This window comes from Poecilia mexicana, unplaced genomic scaffold, assembly GCF_051168715.1.
Source record: "Poecilia mexicana isolate PSO_F unplaced genomic scaffold, ASM5116871v1 scaffold_13, whole genome shotgun sequence".
In the NCBI taxonomy this organism is placed as follows: Eukaryota; Metazoa; Chordata; class Actinopteri; order Cyprinodontiformes; family Poeciliidae; genus Poecilia; species Poecilia mexicana.
In genome coordinates, this window is record NW_028263382.1 from 24,786,284 (window position 1) to 24,807,338 (window position 21,055).

The following is a 21,055-nucleotide window of genomic DNA, read 5'->3' on the forward strand; positions in this document are numbered from 1 at the left end:
GACATCCTCAAGCAAGAGGGTGAGAAACAGAAAGAAATTTCTGAACGAATCGGCTGTTTGCAGAGTGTTATATCAAGGCACCTCAGTGGGAAGTCAGTAGGAAGGAAAAAGTGTGGCAGAAAACGCTGCACAACGAGAAGAGGTGACCGGACCCTGAGGAAGATTGTGGAGAAGGGCCGATTCCAGACCTTGGGGGAAGCAGTGGACTGAGTCTGGAGTAGAAACATCCAGAGCCACTGTGCACAGGCGTGTGCAGGAAATGGGCTACAGGTGCCGCATTCCCCAGGTCAAAGGTCAAGCCACTTTTGAACCAGAAACAGCGGCAGAAGCGCCTGACCTGGGCTACAGAGAAGCAGCACTTTGGACCACTGTTGTTCAGTGGTCCAAAGTACTTTTTTCGGATGAAAGCAAACTTTGCATGTCATTCGGAAATCAAAGTGCCAGACTCTGGAGGAAGACTGGGGAGAAGGAAATGCCAAAATGCCAGAAGTCCAGTATCAAGTACCCACAGTCAGTGATGGTCTGGGTGCCATGTCAGCTGCTGGTGTTGGTCCACTGGGTTTTATCAAGGGCAGGTCAATGCAGCAGCTATCAGAAGATTTTGGAGCACTTCATGCTTCCATCTGCTGAAAAGTTTTATGGAGATGAAAATTTAATTTGGTCTGGAATCGGCCCTTCTCCACAATCTTCCTCAGGGTCCGGTCACCTCTTTTCGTTGTGTAGCGTTTTCTGCCACACTTTTTCCTTCCTACTGACTTCCCACTGAGGTGCCTTGATATAACACTCTGCAAACAGCCGATTCGTTCAGAAATTTCTTTCCGTTTCTCACCCTCTTGCTTGAGGATGTCAGTGATGGCCTTCTGGACAGCAGTCAGGTCAGCAGTCTGACTCATGATTGCGGTTTTGAGTAACGAACCAGGCTGGGAGTTTTTAAAGGCCTCAGGAATCTTTTTCAGGTGTTTAGAGTTACTTTGTTGATTCAGATGATTATTTTTATTGCTCGTTCAGAGAACCTTTTCATAATATTCTAATTTTTTGAGACAGGGATTTTGGGTTTTCATGAGCTGTTTGCCAAAATCATCAAAATTAAAACAATAAAAGACCTGAAATATTTCAGTTGGTGTGCAATGAATCTAAAATATATGACAATTTAATTTTTATCATGACATTATGGAAAATAATGAACTTTATCACAATATTCTAATTTTATGACCAGCACCTGTATATCTTTCAGTAAAAAACATGTCTAGGAAAATGAAGTTGTTGCATCTGCATAATGGAAGAAACTGCATAACAATATTATTGCTTCCAACTGTCCGTGACCTTTAGCATTTCGGGCACAATCGTCTTTGTCAACTAGACAGTGGCTCCCCATCCAACACATATTATTGGCATGCAAATACCACATGAGCACGTCAATGTAGTCATGATTTATAGTGAGGCTTACAATTTCATACACGACTCTGAAGGATGTGTAATAAAAACGCTATATTAACGGAGGAGCATCAACACATCTCCTTAAACAAAGAAACAGCAGTCGGCTTCAGAATGAATAAAAAAATATTTTTCACACTAGAACTGAAGCCAGTGTGGATCTGTTATTACACCAGAGTAGGTTTTGAGATTAATAAGATGTAACCTGCTGCCAAGACAACTTGCACCTAACAAGAGTCTGAGTTCAGACCTTCTAATCTTTAAAACCAACTTTGCAGTAAAAAGCTAAAGCATCAGGCAAAACGAGACGGATACAAGAGAGCTATTACCCACTGCAAAGTACAGATTCATTGTATGGATGATGGAAGGTCATTAGGGAGAGACAGAGAGAAAGAGCTTTTTTTCAAGCACATCTCCCCTTCTGTTTAGATTCGTTTTCGTAAGAGGACCAGATTGTTGCCTGCTATTCATCAGTAACTTAAACGAGTGCAAAACAGAAGAAAAAATTGTACAGCAAGACAAAATCGGAACATGAAGGGAAAACTAAAAAGAAAACAAATAAAACATCAGAGAGGAAAGCTAGCGTGAAAATCGACAAAAAATGGTCAACTGGGACTTGTTTCAGGAGAGTAATCGCTGATGTTTAGGTGGGATAAAAGCTGACAGCTGGTTTGGAAACTGTCATGGGGAGAAGGAAAATAAGAAAAACAAGAGAGACATTTGGATATGAAAAAGTGATGGAGTGATGCAACCCCAATGAGAGCCAAGGTGTTTGTAATAAAAAAAAAGTAGTTCATTGAATCCCACAGCGGATTAAAGTTAATCATTTTAACTTTGTGGGTTAGACGAAAAGCTTTGCTGCAACACATTATAAAAGGCTGTAAAGATTAAACCCGCTTGCTTGTGAAGCAAGAAGGCTAAAAGATGCTAAATGAGGAAGAAAGTTAAAGATACTTGGCTGTAGCTGAAAGAGGGTAAACCGTGGATACACACTGAAGCAAAGACTTGAAAACATCCGCCTATGTCTAATTAATCTATATAATCTTTCACTTTGTGAATTGAATTAGTGAAATAAATGAGAATTTATTGAATTTGACCATATATCAAGACTAAATTACTATAGTAACTTATCAATGATATTCTAATTCCTTAAGATGCAGCTGTGTTTGAGTTTTGACCGCAGATAAAGATATCAAAAAGAGCAGAAGAACTGCAACTGCTGGCTGAGCAGAGGAAAAATGATCAACTACATATAGAGAACAGTGCAGTCATTTTTTCAGGCCGTTACCTCTGCTAATATGACACTTATAGGGCTACGTCGCTCAACTTGCTTACAGTCTGCTGGGAATCGGCAGATATTGTCATTGCGCAAACACAATGTACTCACTATCATCAGACCTCTGCCACCTGGTGTATCTTTCAGTTGTCTTACAAGAAACAGAAAACGTCGTGTTGTGTAGATTAGTAAGACACGAATAGCGGGAAAATTTCCCTGTGCATTATTGCAATTTTGTTAAGATGTACACACAAAAAGGATGAAAAAAGTCCAACCAAATGTTTTCGCTCATATATGGTCAATTAAAAGTAACAAGAAAAGAACAGTGAACTGTGGCATGTAAAGCATGTACAGAGGAACATGATTCACTCTGGAAAACATCTAGAAGACAGACTAGCCACAAGGATAGCATTTCAAGTGGGTTACCTCCAGTCATCAAGCCATTCTACTCTATTCTATTTCAAATCACGTGTAAAAGTTGGACAGCAAAATAAAGAAATGTTTTTAGGCATCACTTTATATTGATGTCATAAAAGATCAATAGAAAGTGATGTATCTGCAGTAAAAAGCTAATCAGTCTTTGCAGAATGTTTAATTGGTAATGCAGTATACTTCACAGGTCTGCCCCAGTCACGACCATTCAAAAAAAAAAAAAAAAAGAAATTATATACTGAATATTATTCCAGGAAAAAAAAATATCTTTATCCATTTTATCCTTTCAGAGTCATGCATGGAGTGAGACCTGACTCCAGTGGTCAGTGGTGGCCATGAGGGCACTCTAAAGCATTCTGAAGTCCAGGACAGGGTTTGTCTCCTTGCTCCGTTCAGAGATTGTTTCAATATCTGTGTACAGCAAAATCCACAGAGTTCATTCACTTAAAAAAATCACTCTACTTCAAATGGAAATTAATTCAACCTTGTAAAGACATGAATCAGAAATAATTTAACCTGCACAGCATTGCTATTTCGAGCAGAAAAAAAAACACACTGCACTGCAGGAGACTAGACAGAAGAGGCAAAAAACAACAAAAAAAAATCAAACAAATAAAGCTTCTGCCAGGTGCACCAACACCTTAAGAGCTAAACTAACGTCACAGTATAATTGCCAAGTAAATTATACTCAAATTGCAAACAGTTTGCTGACTTGATTAAATATTGTCTGTCTGGGTGCCATGGTTCTGCTGACAACAAGCCTCACTTCAGTATGTTTTGCCCATCAGACCTCAGGTCCAGCTCTAAATCCAGCCTGAGCACCAGTGTAACAAAGCTCATCTGGTTAAACTCTACGTACTCCTGCAAGGAGAGATAGTACCCCCAAGACAGCAGAAAAAACATTAATATTCATCAACTTTCGCTAAGACAACTGTATTTTGTATTTTCCAGGCACAGTCCCATTTTATAGCACAATCAAGTAACTTATGTTTGCTTCATTTATTTTAAAAATGCTGTATAAATCAAACATACCTTAGAAAGAAATTTGACTTCACAATTTGGCCTCTCTTTAAAGAAGCTCCTTCTCTTTCCAGCCCTCTGCCTTCAGAATGTCATCAACAACGCTTCTCACTGTGACGTTACTATCCGTTCTTAGGAACGTTTGACTGAGAAATAATTAATATGATAAGATCAGCAGGTGTTTGTTAATAGCTGCTGCCGCTAGTCTGGTGGGGAAGGTGGAGGTGAAGGGTCCTCTGTGTAGCGGCTACTCGGTTGGAGGCCAGCATTTAGGCAACCCTGAATGGTTGCCACGGGAGATTAAAGGATTTCTCATGCATACCAAGAATCAAAGCAATACTTCAAATACGTTTTTGAATAACATTATAACACTATATAAAGTTTAAATGGAGGATTTTACATAAACCCTCATTTAACTGTAATCAGAACGATCCTTTCATTCTTAATACTAGATGAAAAAGTAAGAGACGAAGGGATTTAATCAAAGCCTAATTTGATGAACTGTGGTATGCAAACCAAGCTGAGATGGAACGAGGGCTTTATAAAAAATGCCATTTCTAACAACTAATAAATTTAGATTCAGATATTTCAAAAGCTCCTGACCTAGAATCATAAAAGTCTGTGAAGATCTGGACATCACATCCGATTTAAAGACTTTTAAAAAGTCTGAACCGCTGCATTGGACGATGGTTCATCGCTCACCAGGCTCCTAGAATTACATCCCTCAAATATTAAGCTACTATTTAGCATTTTCCTGGAAATCTCCAATCAAAAGAATTTCTTTTCACACTGTTAAAGGAAACAACCTGATGCACAGTCAACTCCCTCTCTGCAGCGGCAGGATTTTTCTATTAGTCACCATTAGTGTGAAACCCAGATGGGCTCAGTCCCACTCCTCTGTCTGCGTGGTGGAAACCAGGGAGTGATTTATGGAGACTGGAAGATGATGCACTGGTCACCCAGTGAGGTTTGTCAGCCACAGTATTGCCACCGTTGTCACCGGCAATGACTCGTCAGGGCGCCAGCAGCTGGCCTTTCATACGGTCACAGTGAATGATTAGGTGCTCTGAGGCAGGTATGCACAACAGTAGGCGATTACATACGGACATGAATGTTCTCACCGGTGGATCCGACTGACATGCCGTCACCTTTTGTAAACAAATATTATATCATTGAGAGGCTACAGTTTGGGATGTCAAGAGTATTCTGTATTTTTTGCACTTCCAGTGGGTTTTTGTACTGATATAATTTATTGTGTACATATGCAACAACCCAAAAAAGATAACTTTCAATCCCTAGTTATAGAGCTCTGACCTGCCAAAACTAGAGGTGTTAAGATTAACCGCTTTGCATTGAGTACATGTGGAAGACGACGGTGCATTGGTGAATTAACTTTAAAATGCAGTTCTTGTCAGCTTTTGTAAATATTACCTATAAGTATTTAATTATAATGTTGGTTTTCTAAAATTGTGTCCCTTGAAAATGGTAAAATATACAGAAACACTGAATTACAATAACATTAGAATTTGCTTCAAGCGCTCTCAGAATAAAAGTATACAGTTACATTTAAGAGGAAATAAAAAAATAAAAAGGACAATTAAGTACATGCATGTGTATTTACAACCTTTTTTATGTAAAAAGAAAAAAAGGCATATTGAGTTAGTGCAAATATATGACTGTTTAGTTTCACAGCAGAGTAGCTAACTACTCAGGCTATAAAGTGTTTATTGTGTTCATCAAAGAAAACACCTACTGGAGGAAAATGTGGTGACCTTATCTTTTTTATTTTTTGCAAAAAGCATTTTAAAGCTTTGTTTAGTTTGTGTTTGTGTGGGGTCTGCTGAGATGTTAGCTATACCTTTAAGTGATCTTACACCTGCACAATTCATAGATGCAGAGAAGGTCCTCTCTGCTGAACCGATTGCTGCCATCTGCATTGTTGTGAAATATGACTTAAAACAAGTTCAGTTTTCTGGTTAGCTTTGCTCTTTCTGATTTACTTTCCCCCCACCCAAACAGTCCTCAAAGGCCTGCTGCACACTATTTGGCTACTGCGCATAGAATAAAGATTTACATTATTTCCCAGTGGACTGCTGATTTCTCTGTTGTGCTACTGAATAAAGCTGAATTTTAATAGTGTTGCAACTCATTAAAGATGACTTTGCCCTTCATGACTGCAGCTCAACGCTTTCTTGCTCAGCAGGGAAACATTTTCTCGATGTTAAATTTTCCTGCATGATGAACCTTCTGTTACTTCTGCCCTGTTCAAGTAGCTCTGTTAGTACCAGGGGTTCTCTGTGATTGGTGGCAATGGCAAAGCTGGTGAATCTAATCTAATAAAGAAATCAATTAAAAACACCTAACAGTGCAGTGAATCCATACATAACTGATGGACACCTTTGTGAAAATGACATTGAGATACCAAGGCTCTTTAATTTTCACCTCGGTATAAAGGTGAAATATCACTGTAGAGTGGATTAAAACCTGGCCATGTTTCTCTCACTAGCTTGATTTTATTCTGTGCAGCAGTCCCTCACCCCGTCACTTCTGGTCCAATAAATAGGGGCGATGTCATTGGTGCGTTATCATTATGGACATGATGATGGCTGCTCTCCATGTTTACTGGCAGCTAATTCGACCAATTACAGGGAACGCTTAATATTAAGCCACAATCTGTGCAGCCAGTGACAGAATAGGCGAGGAAGAGGTGAATGTGAGGAGCAGTGAATCATTCAGACGCTTCTAATGTAACAGAAAATCAATAAGGCAATATTGCTCTTCATAAGTATCCATTAATATTAATTAGTATTAATATCATAATAAAAATACAGACCCCTCTTCCCTCTGTTTTGAAATACATTGGTCACTGTAGATAGATTTATCAGAGGGGGGGAAGGGGGAAGGCTATGATAATCTTCTTTGCTAAACAGAGGGCCATGACTAAACAATAATCATCCTGATTTCCACACCTTAAGCATGAGCTGGGGAGCCTAACAGTGAGATAAAACAGCTTGGTGTTTATCTGGACACTCAGTGTCAGTGTCAGTCTGCAACACTGTCAAGCAACAAACAGCAACACCACTTTCATTACCTCACAAGAAGCTTAAGAGGACGAAGACGTGTGACTACTTGGAGCACTGAGAGCTACCGTGTTTCCCCGATAGTAAGACACCCCCGATTGTAAGACGTATCGGGGGTTTCAGGGGGGTCGGCTAATATAAGCCGTACCCCAAAAGTAAGACATATGTCTTACTTTTCGGGGAAACACCTCTCATCTAGCTGAGCGCCGCCTCCTGCCCACGCCTGCGCCGTCCCCCCTCCATACGTCACCGCGTCTGCCGCCTCAGTCTGATCCAAATGAGCGCCGCCTCCTGCCCACGCCTGCGCCGTCCCCCTCTCCATACGTCACCGCGCCGTCCCCCTCTCCACTTCCTTTTATAAAACTGTTTTGTAAAACTGTTTACAATACTGTTCAAGTTGTTAATAAATGTTAATTTTATGGTTAAAACAAAAAATTCGACAATTTTTTTCCAATATAAGACATACCCCGAAAGTAAGACGTAGTGGGGCTTTTGGGGATAAAAAGAAAGTAAGACACTGTCTTACTTTCGGGGAAACACGGTAGATGTAGTCCTGGTTAGGTTGCAGAAGTAACATGAGACCAGCATTTGTCTTTCCTTGTAAATTATCTGTTGACCAAGACACGCAGGTCCATTTGGACCACACATTATGGATAAGCTGCTACCTGACCCTCCTTCACGTTCAGGATCCAGAAACAAAGACAAAAATTATTTTACCCTGGACAGAATTAGATTTCAAATGTTTTCCACTTCAAACGGATATTGAAAAAAGAAACAATTGAGATGGATATTAAGTTTGAAAAATGATTTTTTTAAATTTAAATTTCATCAAACAATTTCCCACCACCATATTCAATGCAGACACAAAATGGCAGCAAACCACAGTAAATCAAAGTTTACCCAAGAAAATGATGTTGGTCCATGATATGACAATCTGCTGTCTAGTGTCTGGGAAATTACATGTCCAAAAAGAATCTGAGCATTTGTATCACAAGATTCAGTGCATTATCTTATAGATCTTCCTTCTAATCTCTTAAACTAAATCTAGCTTGATGGTATTTTGAGGTGATAAATGTGTCACATCAACCTATTTCACGCTTTGATACTGCAAGCCATTTTACAGCTCAACAGTTTTCAAAAGAGCAGAGAAAATAGACGGCACACGTGTCAAAAGGACCTTCTCAGTGATGGCAAACATTTACAGCTCTGTATGACATGTGAATACTACAAAACGTCCAATAATAATAAAAAAAAATGTCAAAGTTGACGGGAAGAGTAATGGGCTCCAAACTTTAGCTTAAGAAGGTCAAGTGCCAAAGAATTGTTTTCCTTCCAAACAATTCAGGACAAAGTTATCCTTTAAAATCAAGTGAAAGTGAGTAGTGGTCCACATTATTTAGGTTGCTACAATAGCTGTTTGTAGTCAACAGATTAAACAAGGACAACGTAAATAGCTCAACACAATATTGTTTTATTCAAGTTAAACATAAAATACCACCTACAACGAGTATTGCATTACTCAGCCTCTTAATAAAAAAAAACAAAACATCTTTACCACTTACTAGAGTACACTTTTTCTGTTATGACCTTTTTCAAATGCAATTCACTGCCAGACTCTGGCTTTTGGCAACATTTCTGAGAAATCTTAGTCTTCTCCTCAAGGACAGAGCCTCCATTTCATTGATGATCTTGGGTTTGCATGCTGCAACTGTCTTCTCCAAATCCTACCAGAGATTTTCAGTACAGTGCCAGAGAGTCGACAACGACGGTCACTTCCAGGACATTTTCTTGAGCCTTGGTGGGCTTTGAGATATGCTTAGGATTATTTCTTGCTTGAAGCTCCAATAAACAATTGTCAGCTTCCTTAGAGATGGTGTGACATTTCTCCTGGGATTTCTGAATTAAATAACTGATGACTTAATCGATCCATCATTTTCTCCGCATTCAGACCAGAGGAAGCAAAGCTTTCCCAAAGTTACAACCAATTAGAGCCAGGAAGAAGGTCTTAGCATTGCCAATCCCACTCATGTATGGGCTGCTTAAGATTTCCGGTTTGCTGCTGCTGTGCTGACGGCAGGGAAACAACTTCTTGTTACACTGAAAACAGTTTATCCGCAGTTTATCAGTGGCCATACTTACTAGCCTGTATATTCACAGCAGGCTTTGTTGTGGGGAAAGAGTTGCAGCAAAGGAGAGAGGAAAGGGGAGGGTTTGAGCACAAAGTTGATTGACAGTGCTAAGACCCTCCTCCTGGTTCTGATTTGTTGTTTCTGACCGAGTGGTGTAATCCTGCAGATGGCTGTAGAACCACAAAGAGCTGGCGGAGATTTTTTATTTATTTATTTTTTAAGAAACTATCTGTCTTGTATTATACTGTCGAGACATAGTGACAGTTTTAACAAATATGTAATAAAACTTTTTTTTTAATAAGTTATTAAACAACTCTTACAGCAAATACCAAAACAATTATAAACTTTACAAACAAACAAAAACATATTTGCCATGAGGGCTGAAAGTTTTAGGTAGCACCTTTTCTGTAACATATCTGCCCAGAAAGTTCTTCAAGTTGGAGCACTTAATTCATACTTGATGTACAGCGACAGAATAAACAGTTGCTCAAACTTTCTACTCTCAATTAAAAGTTGACTGCACTTTTTTTTTTTATTAAAAGAGAAGACGAAAATCAAGTACTGCTATTTCTGTTAGACAGCTCTGATTGAAATTTTAAATAACACAAGTGTCATTGAAAAGGGCTTAACGTGTGGTTAAACAAAGCAGGGATTAGAAAAAAGTACCAGCAACATACATACAGGGACTGGGTTATGAACTCAACAGCACAACTCAAACTGAAGCGTTACACTCCTCTGAAAAAGTCCTCGTAGCATCGCCAAGAGCGATAAGGATAAAGTATAACACTACGACCTGACCAATCATAAACTCAGCAATGTGTTTCTATGAAGCTGTCAAGGTTTGTGTGATAATTCGCTGCATTACTTTCCCTGTGACTGCAGTACAAATAACATTTATCTACTGTTAACTTAAGTGGAGTTGAGTACAGCTCCAGTGTCAGTGCTGCTGAAAATCTCTGCTTAATGTCATGTTAAACATGAAAAATACAAAGATTAATTTACTCCGACAACAGCAAATCTTATAATCCTGTCACTTTCCCTCAGAAAAGGACATGACTGGCTGAGCTTCCCAGCATTATGTTAATCCTGACGATTACCCCTTTCGTTTACAATAAGAACAGATATGCGAGAATGAAATTTAAGGAAGTGTGGGGAAACTAAACCTCCTGGTCGCATATTAACTCCTCTTTGTTGGATTTTTCTTTTATGATGTCGACGTTATGATGTGGTGATATGGCAGTCAGTATTTCAAAGCAGCAAGTCCCCTCACTCAGAGCCACCAGAGGTTTTTAGCAACAGGGAGTCCTGGTCTGTCTCCCACTATAGCAGGCTGATGTCTCATTAGGCTTCATTGCAGCAAACGATACTGTAGGGAAGAAGGTTTTATTTGGAAGCCTGTTACTACTGCAGTCATGTCAGGATCAGATCCACACAGGAAGAAAAGGACAGCTTCTCTGTGGACTAATAGAGTAAGCTTTATCTTATAGCGTCATATGGGTCACATTTAAGTCTCAGAAATAAGATTTAAGACATAAGTCTCATGGAAAATCTTTACCTGATATGTAGGTGTGAAACTACGTCAGTAAATCAACCACAAACCGCAGCTCTGATGCATTCACACCTGTTGAAGGGTGGCATTAATTTTCTTTTTTTTTTTTGAAAGGGATGTTTGTGGATTGTAGGCTGTAGCAATCTTGTCATGTTAGATATAATCTTTAACAATAGCAACATATAAAACTGAGTTCAGCAATAACTGATTTTGGATAATTTCATAGCAAAACATACTTAAATTCCCATAAACATAATTTTTCTCTCTGTGTAACGACGGCATTATCACAGAAGGACTTCCAGGTCTTCAAAATAAAAGAACTTCCTGTCACATTCATTCAGATTTCTTTCTTTCTTACCGATTTCTTCATTATAATGTGGCTCACTATCTGTGTTGCATCATAAAGTGTCTGAATACTACTTAAAATTCGCACCAAACATTTCAAACTTTGTAAAGGCAGGAACAATTTCAACATTGGGATTAACAGGTGTTGTCTATGCAATTAGTTTTAGGTTCTTAAGGGGGGTGGAGGGGAGCATTTATCTGTTTTCTCTTATCAAATAAAATCGTATTAAGCACCTCTTAAAATTCTGATGTGTTAAAAAGTAGAAGGCATGAGTGTGAAATATTCAAACAGAAAATTTGTTTTTACTTAACAGAACTCAAATGAATTAACTTCGTTAAGAAGCTAACCCAGGGGTGGGCAACTCCAGGCCTCGAGGGCCGGTCTCCTGCAACTTTTAGATGCGACTCTACTTCAACTCACCTGAGTCAAATAATGAGGTCATTAGCAGGACTCTGGAGAATTTGACTGCATTTAAGAGGTGATTCAGCTGTTGGATTCAAGTGTGTTGGATCAGGGAGACATCTAAGAGTTGCAGGACACCGGCCCTCGAGGACCAGGATTGCCCAGAATCTCTGTTCTGTTGGGAGCTGGTTAAACTTCAGTCATTTCAGTTCATCTTTGAATGAATCAGTTCATAGAGTGGAACATTCAATGACAATTAACAATAGACAGAGGTAGTTTAAAAACATCCACATCACTTGAATTAGACACAACATCTCAAACATGATTCCTCTCTTATGCAGTAAAAAGTTTTAGGGAGAGCAAATTCAGATAATGACTTCCACAACCACGACCTTCAGTCACTTTAATCACTTTCACAATTGCTATATTTGGGTTCACAGTATGAGAACTGTGACCTGATTTTAACAAAATACAAATTGTTCTTCACTGCAGGACTGGATATCTACGCGTTTTATGCAATTTATGCTTATAATCCGGTACAGAAATAGCGAACAACAAACACAACTGCAAAAAATAGAGGAGATTGCTAAGCTTTGTGAATCCCTGCAGAATCAAATATCCTACACCTGCACACTAAATGAGGAACTAGGATATTTCTCAAGAAATTTAACCGGGGCCTGCCAAAGTGTGCTCGTCAGTTGGAACCCAGCGTTCTGATGCTAAAAATTAGCATCAATGCTAAAATAAGCTGCAATGTATTCAATAGCATGTGGAGAGTCACAAGCATGTTGAGTAACATGGACTTACTCCATTCAGCATGTTAAACTTAGTGTATAAGCTAAAACTAGCCAATTTGGTAATTATGGCTAATAAATAGCTAAAAAGCTTATATTAGGGAAAAGGCTACTGCTACTGTGCACTGTCTTCTGAATCAGAAGTTTACGTCATGGTACTTGGTTACCAGAAAACGTACTCATCTCTTAGCAACAGATTAACAACAAATATTGTTATTGTTCAAAAACATAAGATTTCTTCTGCTCTTTTGAAATATTACTTAACTTAAACTATATTAGCAACTTACTACATAACAAGAATTGTGCATTTGGTGAATTTGGTGGAAAGGTGAACATTTTATTTTTTGTCATTGGGGGTAAATATATTATAAACAGATATTCAACACAAAGGTAAAATTCTGATTTATACTTGGTGGCAGTTCATTACCAGACAAAAAACGCTCATCTCTTAACACTAAATTAATAATTGTTTATAAAACATAAGGTCTTTTGAATTACTGCTTATCTGCTTAGACACAAGAAATTTACAAAAGTAAAAATCAGATGTTTACATCATGGCACTTGGATACCAGAAAACACGCTCGTCTCTTAGCAACAGATTAACAACAACTATTGTTACTGTTCAAAAGACATATAAGATTTATTCTGCTCCTTTGAAATATTACTTAACTTAAAATACTTAGTACTTGACAAGAATTGTGTATTTGGTGTATTTTTTTTTTTTTTTGTCATTGGTGGTAAATATATTATAAAACAGAAATTCTAGACAGAAGTAAAAAATCTGGTTTATACGGTGGCCGACAGGTGCAAATGCGCAGCAAAAGAGAAAACATGCAAACAAAAGAAAAGACACCCCCCCGAATCAAATGCAGCAAACAAAAAAGAAAACACCCCCAAATTAGAAAACACCCCCGAATCAAATGCAGCAAACAAAAAAGAAAACACCCCCGAATTAGAAAACACCCCCGAATCAAATGCAGCAAACAAAAAAGAAAACACCCCCGAATTAGAAAACACCCCCGAATTAGAAAACACCCCCGAATTAAATGCAGCAAACAAAAAAGAAAACACCCCCGAATTAGAAAACACCCCCGAATTAGAAAACACCCCCGAATTAAATGCAGCAAACAAAAAAGAAAACACCCCCGAATTAGAAAACACCCCCGAATCAAATGCAGCAAACAAAAAAGAAAACACCCCCGAATTAGAAAACACCCCCGAATTAGAAAACACCCCCGAATTAAATGCAGCAAACAAAAAAGAAAACACCCCCGAATTAGAAAACACCCCCGAATTAAATGCAGCAAACAAAAAAGAAAACACCCCCGAATGAAATGCAGCAAACAAAAAAGAAAACACCCCCGAATTAGAAAACACCCCCGAATTAGAAAACACCCCCGAATTAAATGCAGCAAACAAAAAAGAAAACACCCCCGAATTAGAAAACACCCCCGAATTAGAAAACACCCCCGAATTAAATGCAGCAAACAAAAAAGAAAACACCCCCGAATTAGAAAACACCCCCGAATCAAATGCAGCAAACAAAAAAGAAAACACCCCCGAATTAGAAAACACCCCCGAATTAAATGCAGCAAACAAAAAAGAAAACACCCCCGAATTAGAAAACACCCCCGAATTAAATGCAGCAAACAAAAAAGAAAACACCCCCGAATGAAATGCAGCAAACAAAAAAGAAGACACCCCCGAATGAAATGCAGCAAACAAAAAGTGTTGAAAACGGAAGTGCTCCAGACCACTATGGGGAGTCTAACAAAAAATAGCTGTGTCCGAATTCAGGCTCTGCATCCTTTCAAGGGCCCTGAGAAACTGATCCTTCGAAGCATAGACATAATAAAAGAGTACACCCTCCCCCCCACGATTGGCTGCTCCGGCGCAAATACACTTTGCTTTGCTCAACCAAAACAGCAGAAGATGCCTTCAGCACTGCGGAATATTGTTGATCGGATCGACGGACTACTGACGTGAGGGCTCGACAGACTTTTCGCAAGTAAGATGGACATATTACTGTGTATTTTTGTGATTAGAATATTACTATACTGTATTTATGTCCACTGGCGAAATACCAGCTAATGCTAGCTATAGTGCTTGGTGTTCAGCCCCCGCTCTGACAGCTAACCGAGATTCCGTAAATCTTAAAATGTTTCAGTCATTCTCCAACATTTAGATTATCTGATACAAGAGCCTACTATAGAAATGAAACAATATTATAAAAATCATAACATTCACCAGCAAAGTTTACACAGATGACAATGGCTATTATTTAATTATTTAACTCAGTCAACGTAGGATAACTCGAAAATGTCCCGTTTTTGTTTTGAAGGTTTCCTACGACGTGAGGAAGAAGGAAGAGACAGATTCACTGCACAGCACGGATGAATCTCGTATCGGATTTTGGACCCAATCTCAGCTGCTGAATCACTCTTAAACCAGAACTCGTAGGCTGGAAAACATTATATATATATATATATATATATATATATATATATATATATATATGTGTGTGTGTGTGTGTGTGTGTGTGTGTGTGTGTGTGTGTGTGTGTGCGTGCATAATCATGCATAGTCTAATGTATATTATTCAGTATTAATGATTATTTATTTATGTTTGTATACTTATATAAGTATGTATTGATAAGACGAGAGCGGTCCATTAGGCGTCTGTCCTTTTATTATGTCTATGTGAGAAACGGCCCGATCTACAGAAGACGGATCCTTCGAAGGCCACGAATATGGACGACCAGAAGAGAGAAGCTGAAGCCTCCGGCTAGCTGCCTAGCCTCCATCTCGGCGTTATGTTGCTTAGCAACCGTGACAACGTGAAGCACAGAGCAACGAAGTAAAAAAAACGGACTCAGTTGTTTTTTACTCTTTATTTCTGTATTATTCTTCACCTTTTGTAATAAAGGTTGTTCCATAGTAAAAAGAAAATCTGTCTGATTCTAAAATGTTTAATGTATACAAGGGATATTATTCATTTTCAAATACTCTCCAGATCTCAGGTAGTAAGACATTACAGTTAAATAAACTATGTTTGAAGGCTTAACTTTAATCAGTCAAACCCATTTGCTCAGGAATAAATTAAATACTTTATTAATATCTACATGGAGCGCCCGGCCAGCTGACAGCTTGCGAGTGAAGCTGGCTGTTAATGCAGCGGGAGAAGACATCTCCGAAAACGTCGGAGCAATATTGGAAGTAGGTGATTTATTAATGAACCGAGCAGATATTTCAGATCTATACATCTACATTCTCGCCTAAAAACATTGTAAAAAATAATTTTGTGTAATTTTAAGTGTAATACAGCAAAAATTATTTTGTCGCCATTGCTGCTTTTCTGAACACCCGCTTTAAAGGATGCAGAGCCTGAATTCGGACACAGCTATTTTTTGTTAGACTCCCCATAGAGGTCTGGAGCACTTCCGTTTTCAACACTTTTTGTTTGCTGCATTTCATTCGGGGGTGTCTTCTTTTTTGTTTGCTGCATTTAATTCGGGGGTGTTTTCTAATTCGGGGGTGTTTTCTTTTTTGTTTGCTGCATTTAATTCGGGGGTGTTTTCTAATTCGGGGGTGTTTTCTTTTTTGTTTGCTGCATTTAATTCGGGGGTGTTTTCTAATTCGGGGGTGTTTTCTAATTCGGGGGTGTTTTCTTTTTTGTTTGCTGCATTTGATTCGGGGGTGTTTTCTAATTCGGGGGTGTTTTCTTTTTTGTTTGCTGCATTTAATTCGGGGGTGTTTTCTAATTCGGGGGTGTTTTCTAATTCGGGGGTGTTTTCTTTTTTGTTTGCTGCATTTAATTCGGGGGTGTTTTCTAATTCGGGGGTGTTTTCTTTTTTGTTTGCTGCATTTGATTCGGGGGTGTTTTCTAATTCGGGGGTGTTTTCTTTTTTGTTTGCTGCATTTGATTCGGGGGTGTTTTCTAATTCGGGGGTGTTTTCTTTTTTGTTTGCTGCATTTGATTCGGGGGGGTGTCTTTTCTTTTGTTTGCATGTTTTCTCTTTTGCTGCGCATTTGCACCTGTCGGCCACCGTAGGTTTATACTTCATGGTAGTTCGTTAGCAGAAAAAAAGAAAAAAACACTCATCTTTTAACATCAAATTACTTATTGTTTATAAAACACAGGCTATTTTGTTTTACTGCTTATGTGCTTAGACACAAGAAATTTACAGTTAAATTTACAGGTACATTTCGCAAAAGTAAATGAGTACATGAATTCGCTGATTGTACCTCTACTGTATAGCTTTATATTACCATCAAATCTGAAAAAAAAATCTGTCAGAGTAAAAGGCCTTTATGTTTAGCCAGCATTCACAATTTAAGTTTAAAAGCCACATTTCTAACCATTTTTTTGTTCTGTTCAGATAAGAAAACATGCCTTTTGTATCTTACAAATACATCAAAATCCCCCTTTGTTTTTATTTTGACAAAGCAGCAAACAGCTTCATGCAGCTACTTTGTTCTCATTACATGTGATTTATTGGAATAAATACACATCAAACAGAAGTAAAAACATAACTTCTCTTTGTAAATAAGCAACGTCCTCTGGGGACCAAACTGCTCCAACCTAATAAGAGGAAAATCATAACTGAAATGTCCAGCAGTGCTTTGATACAACTAGGACTAGAGTGGAAACTTATGATATCATTAAGTGTTTTACCATTTTACCAGCAGCTTGCATTTCATTCCTCCTCATTCTACCAGAAAAAAAATAAAAAAAATGCATAGCTGCTAATGAGCAGCTCTATTTTTCCAAGCTCTTATTTGTGGTCAAGCTGTGAGCGCGGGCTACAAGCCCGTAGGGTGCAGGGACTCACCTCTTTCTCTCCACATATATTGCTGATGATGGAGTTAGAAGCTGGACTGGCAGATGGGCCGAGGACTGCCACAACCCCTTTAGACATTATCTGGCACACTGATAGGAAACAGAGACACATAGGGTGAGAATTTTAGAATTAGGTAGCAGGGAAATGTATCTAATAAAGCTTTTGGTCATATTTGAACAGATACTCATGGAAACTGTTACAAGCTCTAAACAAACAGGTAGAGACAGGCTTGCTCGAATGCCTAAAGGGAATTTCCTGCTATATGAATATGGACAAATACATGTCCCCAGATCTATGTCAATCTGTCGCAAGCTAATCTTGTAGGAAGGATTGATATTAATGCGATATGTGCTCACATATGGAGACAGAAAACATAGAAACTGAAAGAGACACAGATCAACAGAGTGACAGACGCCAAGAAAGGCACAGAGACAGAAATAGCAATATCTGGAGGCTTAAAAGCTGAAATCTGGTATTTGAATATTTGCACATGAATGGAATAATATCCCCAAAAGTGGCACACATCTTGTCTTGTTCTCTGAATTCTACATTTACAAGGACTGATTTAAAGGCTTTACCTTTGGGGTTGAAAACATATCTTTTGACAGAAACATTTTAGTGAAAATGAGTTTTACTCCTCTCTTGTGTACACATGCTTTCATCTTTCAAACTGGAACACAGAATGGTGTTTCTTGTCAGCTTATAATCCCTGCTTTATAATTAAAACACTGCTGACTGTGGTGTGGAGCTGGGGGAAAGCACAGAACTGTGCCGCTCTTGTGTGTGTGCCAGGTGTGTGTAAGTCCTGGTAGTTTTGTGTTGGTTACTGGGGCAAAAGAGAAGCAATTATCAGCCATGTGTGCGAAAGTGGGTAAACTTCTTTAGGGCTGAAGAGACAGAGAATCAAATTATTAATAATTGTTCTTTCAGTCACCCGTGGGAACTACAGCATGACACATGACTGCTGCAGAACAACATGCATATGTATGATCCTCTTCGCTTGGCATGCACACATAAAAATATCTGCACCTGTCTGTGCAGCTTCATTGAAACATAGAGTGGATTGATTTGGCTGCAAGCCAAGATGCTGCTGTTTGTTTTGAAATTGTGACTAAGTGTACAAACTGGCTCTTGTACTTTTATTTTATACAACTAATTAAAAAGTGGACACGGACCCTTTTTCTAACATCTATTTTCCATACATTTTTAAGCCTGCTATTATTTATGGGATCAATTTGACCTCAAAGATAAGGTCATCTGCAGCATATCCAAAGTGCAATAACCAAATGTAACAAGGATGTCATACACCAATATGCGCCATGTTTGTATTCATTGTGCAAGATGCAAATTTCATCCTCACAAGAACTTTGGAAAATATATTTTGCATTGTCAGGATGGAGTTTTGGCCCCCATGAGAACGCCTGGTTGCAACGAGGTTGATGTCGAGCTCATAAAGGTTATAGTTTAATCAGTACACGGCAGCAAAAAGTTTAGCTTTATGCATTGATTCAGCTCACTTGGAACACCACATAGGCAATGGCTTAGACACAGCATTTATGATCTGTGTGGAATGCATCCCACCTCTCACACAATGTTATGAAAAATTAGCAAAACCATTTTGTCTATGAAAGTTATCAGCATTGATTTCTAGGACTATAATTTGGATGTTTTTATTTTTTATTTTAAAAAAATTGATGAATACATTTTTTTATGTGAAACTCAATGCTTTTGTTAAAAATGTAGCTTAACGTGAAAGGTTTTTGTTCATCGATTTAAATAATTGAATTCCAGTGTTGCAAATGCTTTCACTGCCTCAAGGGTATAAAATTCAACACAAAGTCATGCAGACTGCAGCTACAAATGCTTGTGAAAGACGGGGTTCATTCTCAGGTGCTCGGTGGAATCCGTTGTGACACCATGACTGGGTGCCATCTGTACAGCAAGTCTAGTTGTGATGTTACCAAATACTTCACAGTCTACTGTATTAAAACAAAGTGGAGGTGACTGACGTCATGAGTACGTCAGTCGCAAAGTGGACTGTGTAAATTACAGAGCAGGGTCAGCAGATGAAGAAATAGTGCGCAGAGCTCCATTAATTTCAACAGACTTAATAGCTACAGATTTCCACACTTTATGTGGTCTTCAGATCAGCTCAAGAACAGTATAATATGACCTTCAATCAAGTGCAACATAAAACATCTAAGTGGTTTAAAACATGCTGCCACTGGAGATGAGAGCAGTGAAGACATTTTCTCCAGAGTGACTAATTATCTCTCCATCTCTCAATCAAAAGGATAAAGTTGGGTTTGGCAGTTTTCTGACAAAAGGCCCAACTATATTGTTTGCTGGACATCCAGCCATGAAGGAATGAACATAGGAGAGGCTGCTATGAAAACTACTGACTCAACGATACACTATGTTAACCTTGGTTACAATGGTTGGTTAGAATCCAACATCTAATTCAAAGAGTTTTTATTCTGATACACTTACTGGGAAGTCCATGGAGCTGGGGCTCTAGAAATACTGGCAACAGTTAGTGTATCCAGGACCTCAGTGCACAAAATACGATTATGGTTTATTTAGAATTCTGCAAAAGGAACCTTGTAGTTCCAGGTTCCTGGAGATTGCCATCAGCAACACCATTTGCCACCCCACCAAGGGAAAAGAAATGGCAGCTTATTATTGATCCACAGCTAAGATACACCGCTTCACCGAGTCTGGCCGCCTGCCGACAAAACGCCGCTGTGGAAGTGCAAACCAGAGCTAAGCTGATGAGACTCACCAGACCCAACAGCACTGCTGGAAAATTAACGTTTTTATTAATTTAATACTGTAACTTTCTGAGACACTGAGTTTTGCATTTTTATTATCTATAAACAAACATCACAATTTAAATAAACAATGTATTTATTTATTTTTTGTGATTAGAATTGTCTTGTTATTGCTTTCCTTATTTTTAGTCCTTCACAGTGTTTCTAGTTAGGTTTATTCTTTAGTTACCTTAGGTTCTGTTATTCGTGTATGTCTGAGTCTATGTCCAGTTTTCTGTAGTGATTATAGTTAGAATATTTTTCTGTAATCCCTTTAGTTATTGCTTATTTCATTCTCCCTGTAGTGTTTCTAGTTATGTTTATTTCTTAGTTATTTCATCACCCTAGATTCAATTATTCTGACATGTCTGAGTCTAGGTATGCCTTTCTTTAGTGGTTCCAGTTAAGTTATTTCTTAGTTAGTCCTTCTAGCTTCCTCCCGTGGTGTTTCTAGCTATTCTTATCTGGTTACCTTTGGTTTAGTTCTGTTATGTCTGCATCCATGTCCATCTTCCTTCGGACAGATGGACATGGATCCATCTGTCATTTTCTGTAATGCCTTTTCTCTCCTAGTGTATCAGGTTTTCATTAGTCTTACTGTTTCTTTAGTAGAAGTATTTTCAGCTACACCTGCAATCAGCTATTTCATCTATCTAGGTCCATTGTTCCACTTGCTACTTCCAGGTAGTAGCAAGTGGAACTGGCAAGTTACTCACAACTTGCCAGTCCATCTCGTCACTACCCATGTTACCCTGCCTGGATTACCTGTTGTTCCCTCAGTTTGCTTTGTGTTTTTGCATTTTCTTGTACCCTGGATTTTTGGATTTTTGTAAGTTGATTTTCTTCATTAAAACATCCACAACATTCTACATCTGCTGCGATTGGGTCCCCTTCTACACACATCAAGACACTTCTGAAAGAATGGTTTAAAAATAAAAGTGCA

The 21,055-nt window shown here is 38.6% G+C and overlaps 1 protein-coding gene across 1 annotated transcript in view; it reads right to left on the reverse strand.

The window, feature by feature from the left end:
- The window catches only part of grik4 (glutamate receptor, ionotropic, kainate 4), a 198,448-nt gene that overhangs the window by 135,313 nt on the left and 42,080 nt on the right, over nucleotides 1-21,055 (reverse strand). Inside the window, exon 3 of the mRNA XM_088011928.1 lies at nucleotides 17,294-17,391. Coding sequence (XP_087868054.1) covers nucleotides 17,294-17,391 — 98 coding nt within the window. The remainder of the gene's footprint in view (nucleotides 1-17,293; nucleotides 17,392-21,055) is intronic.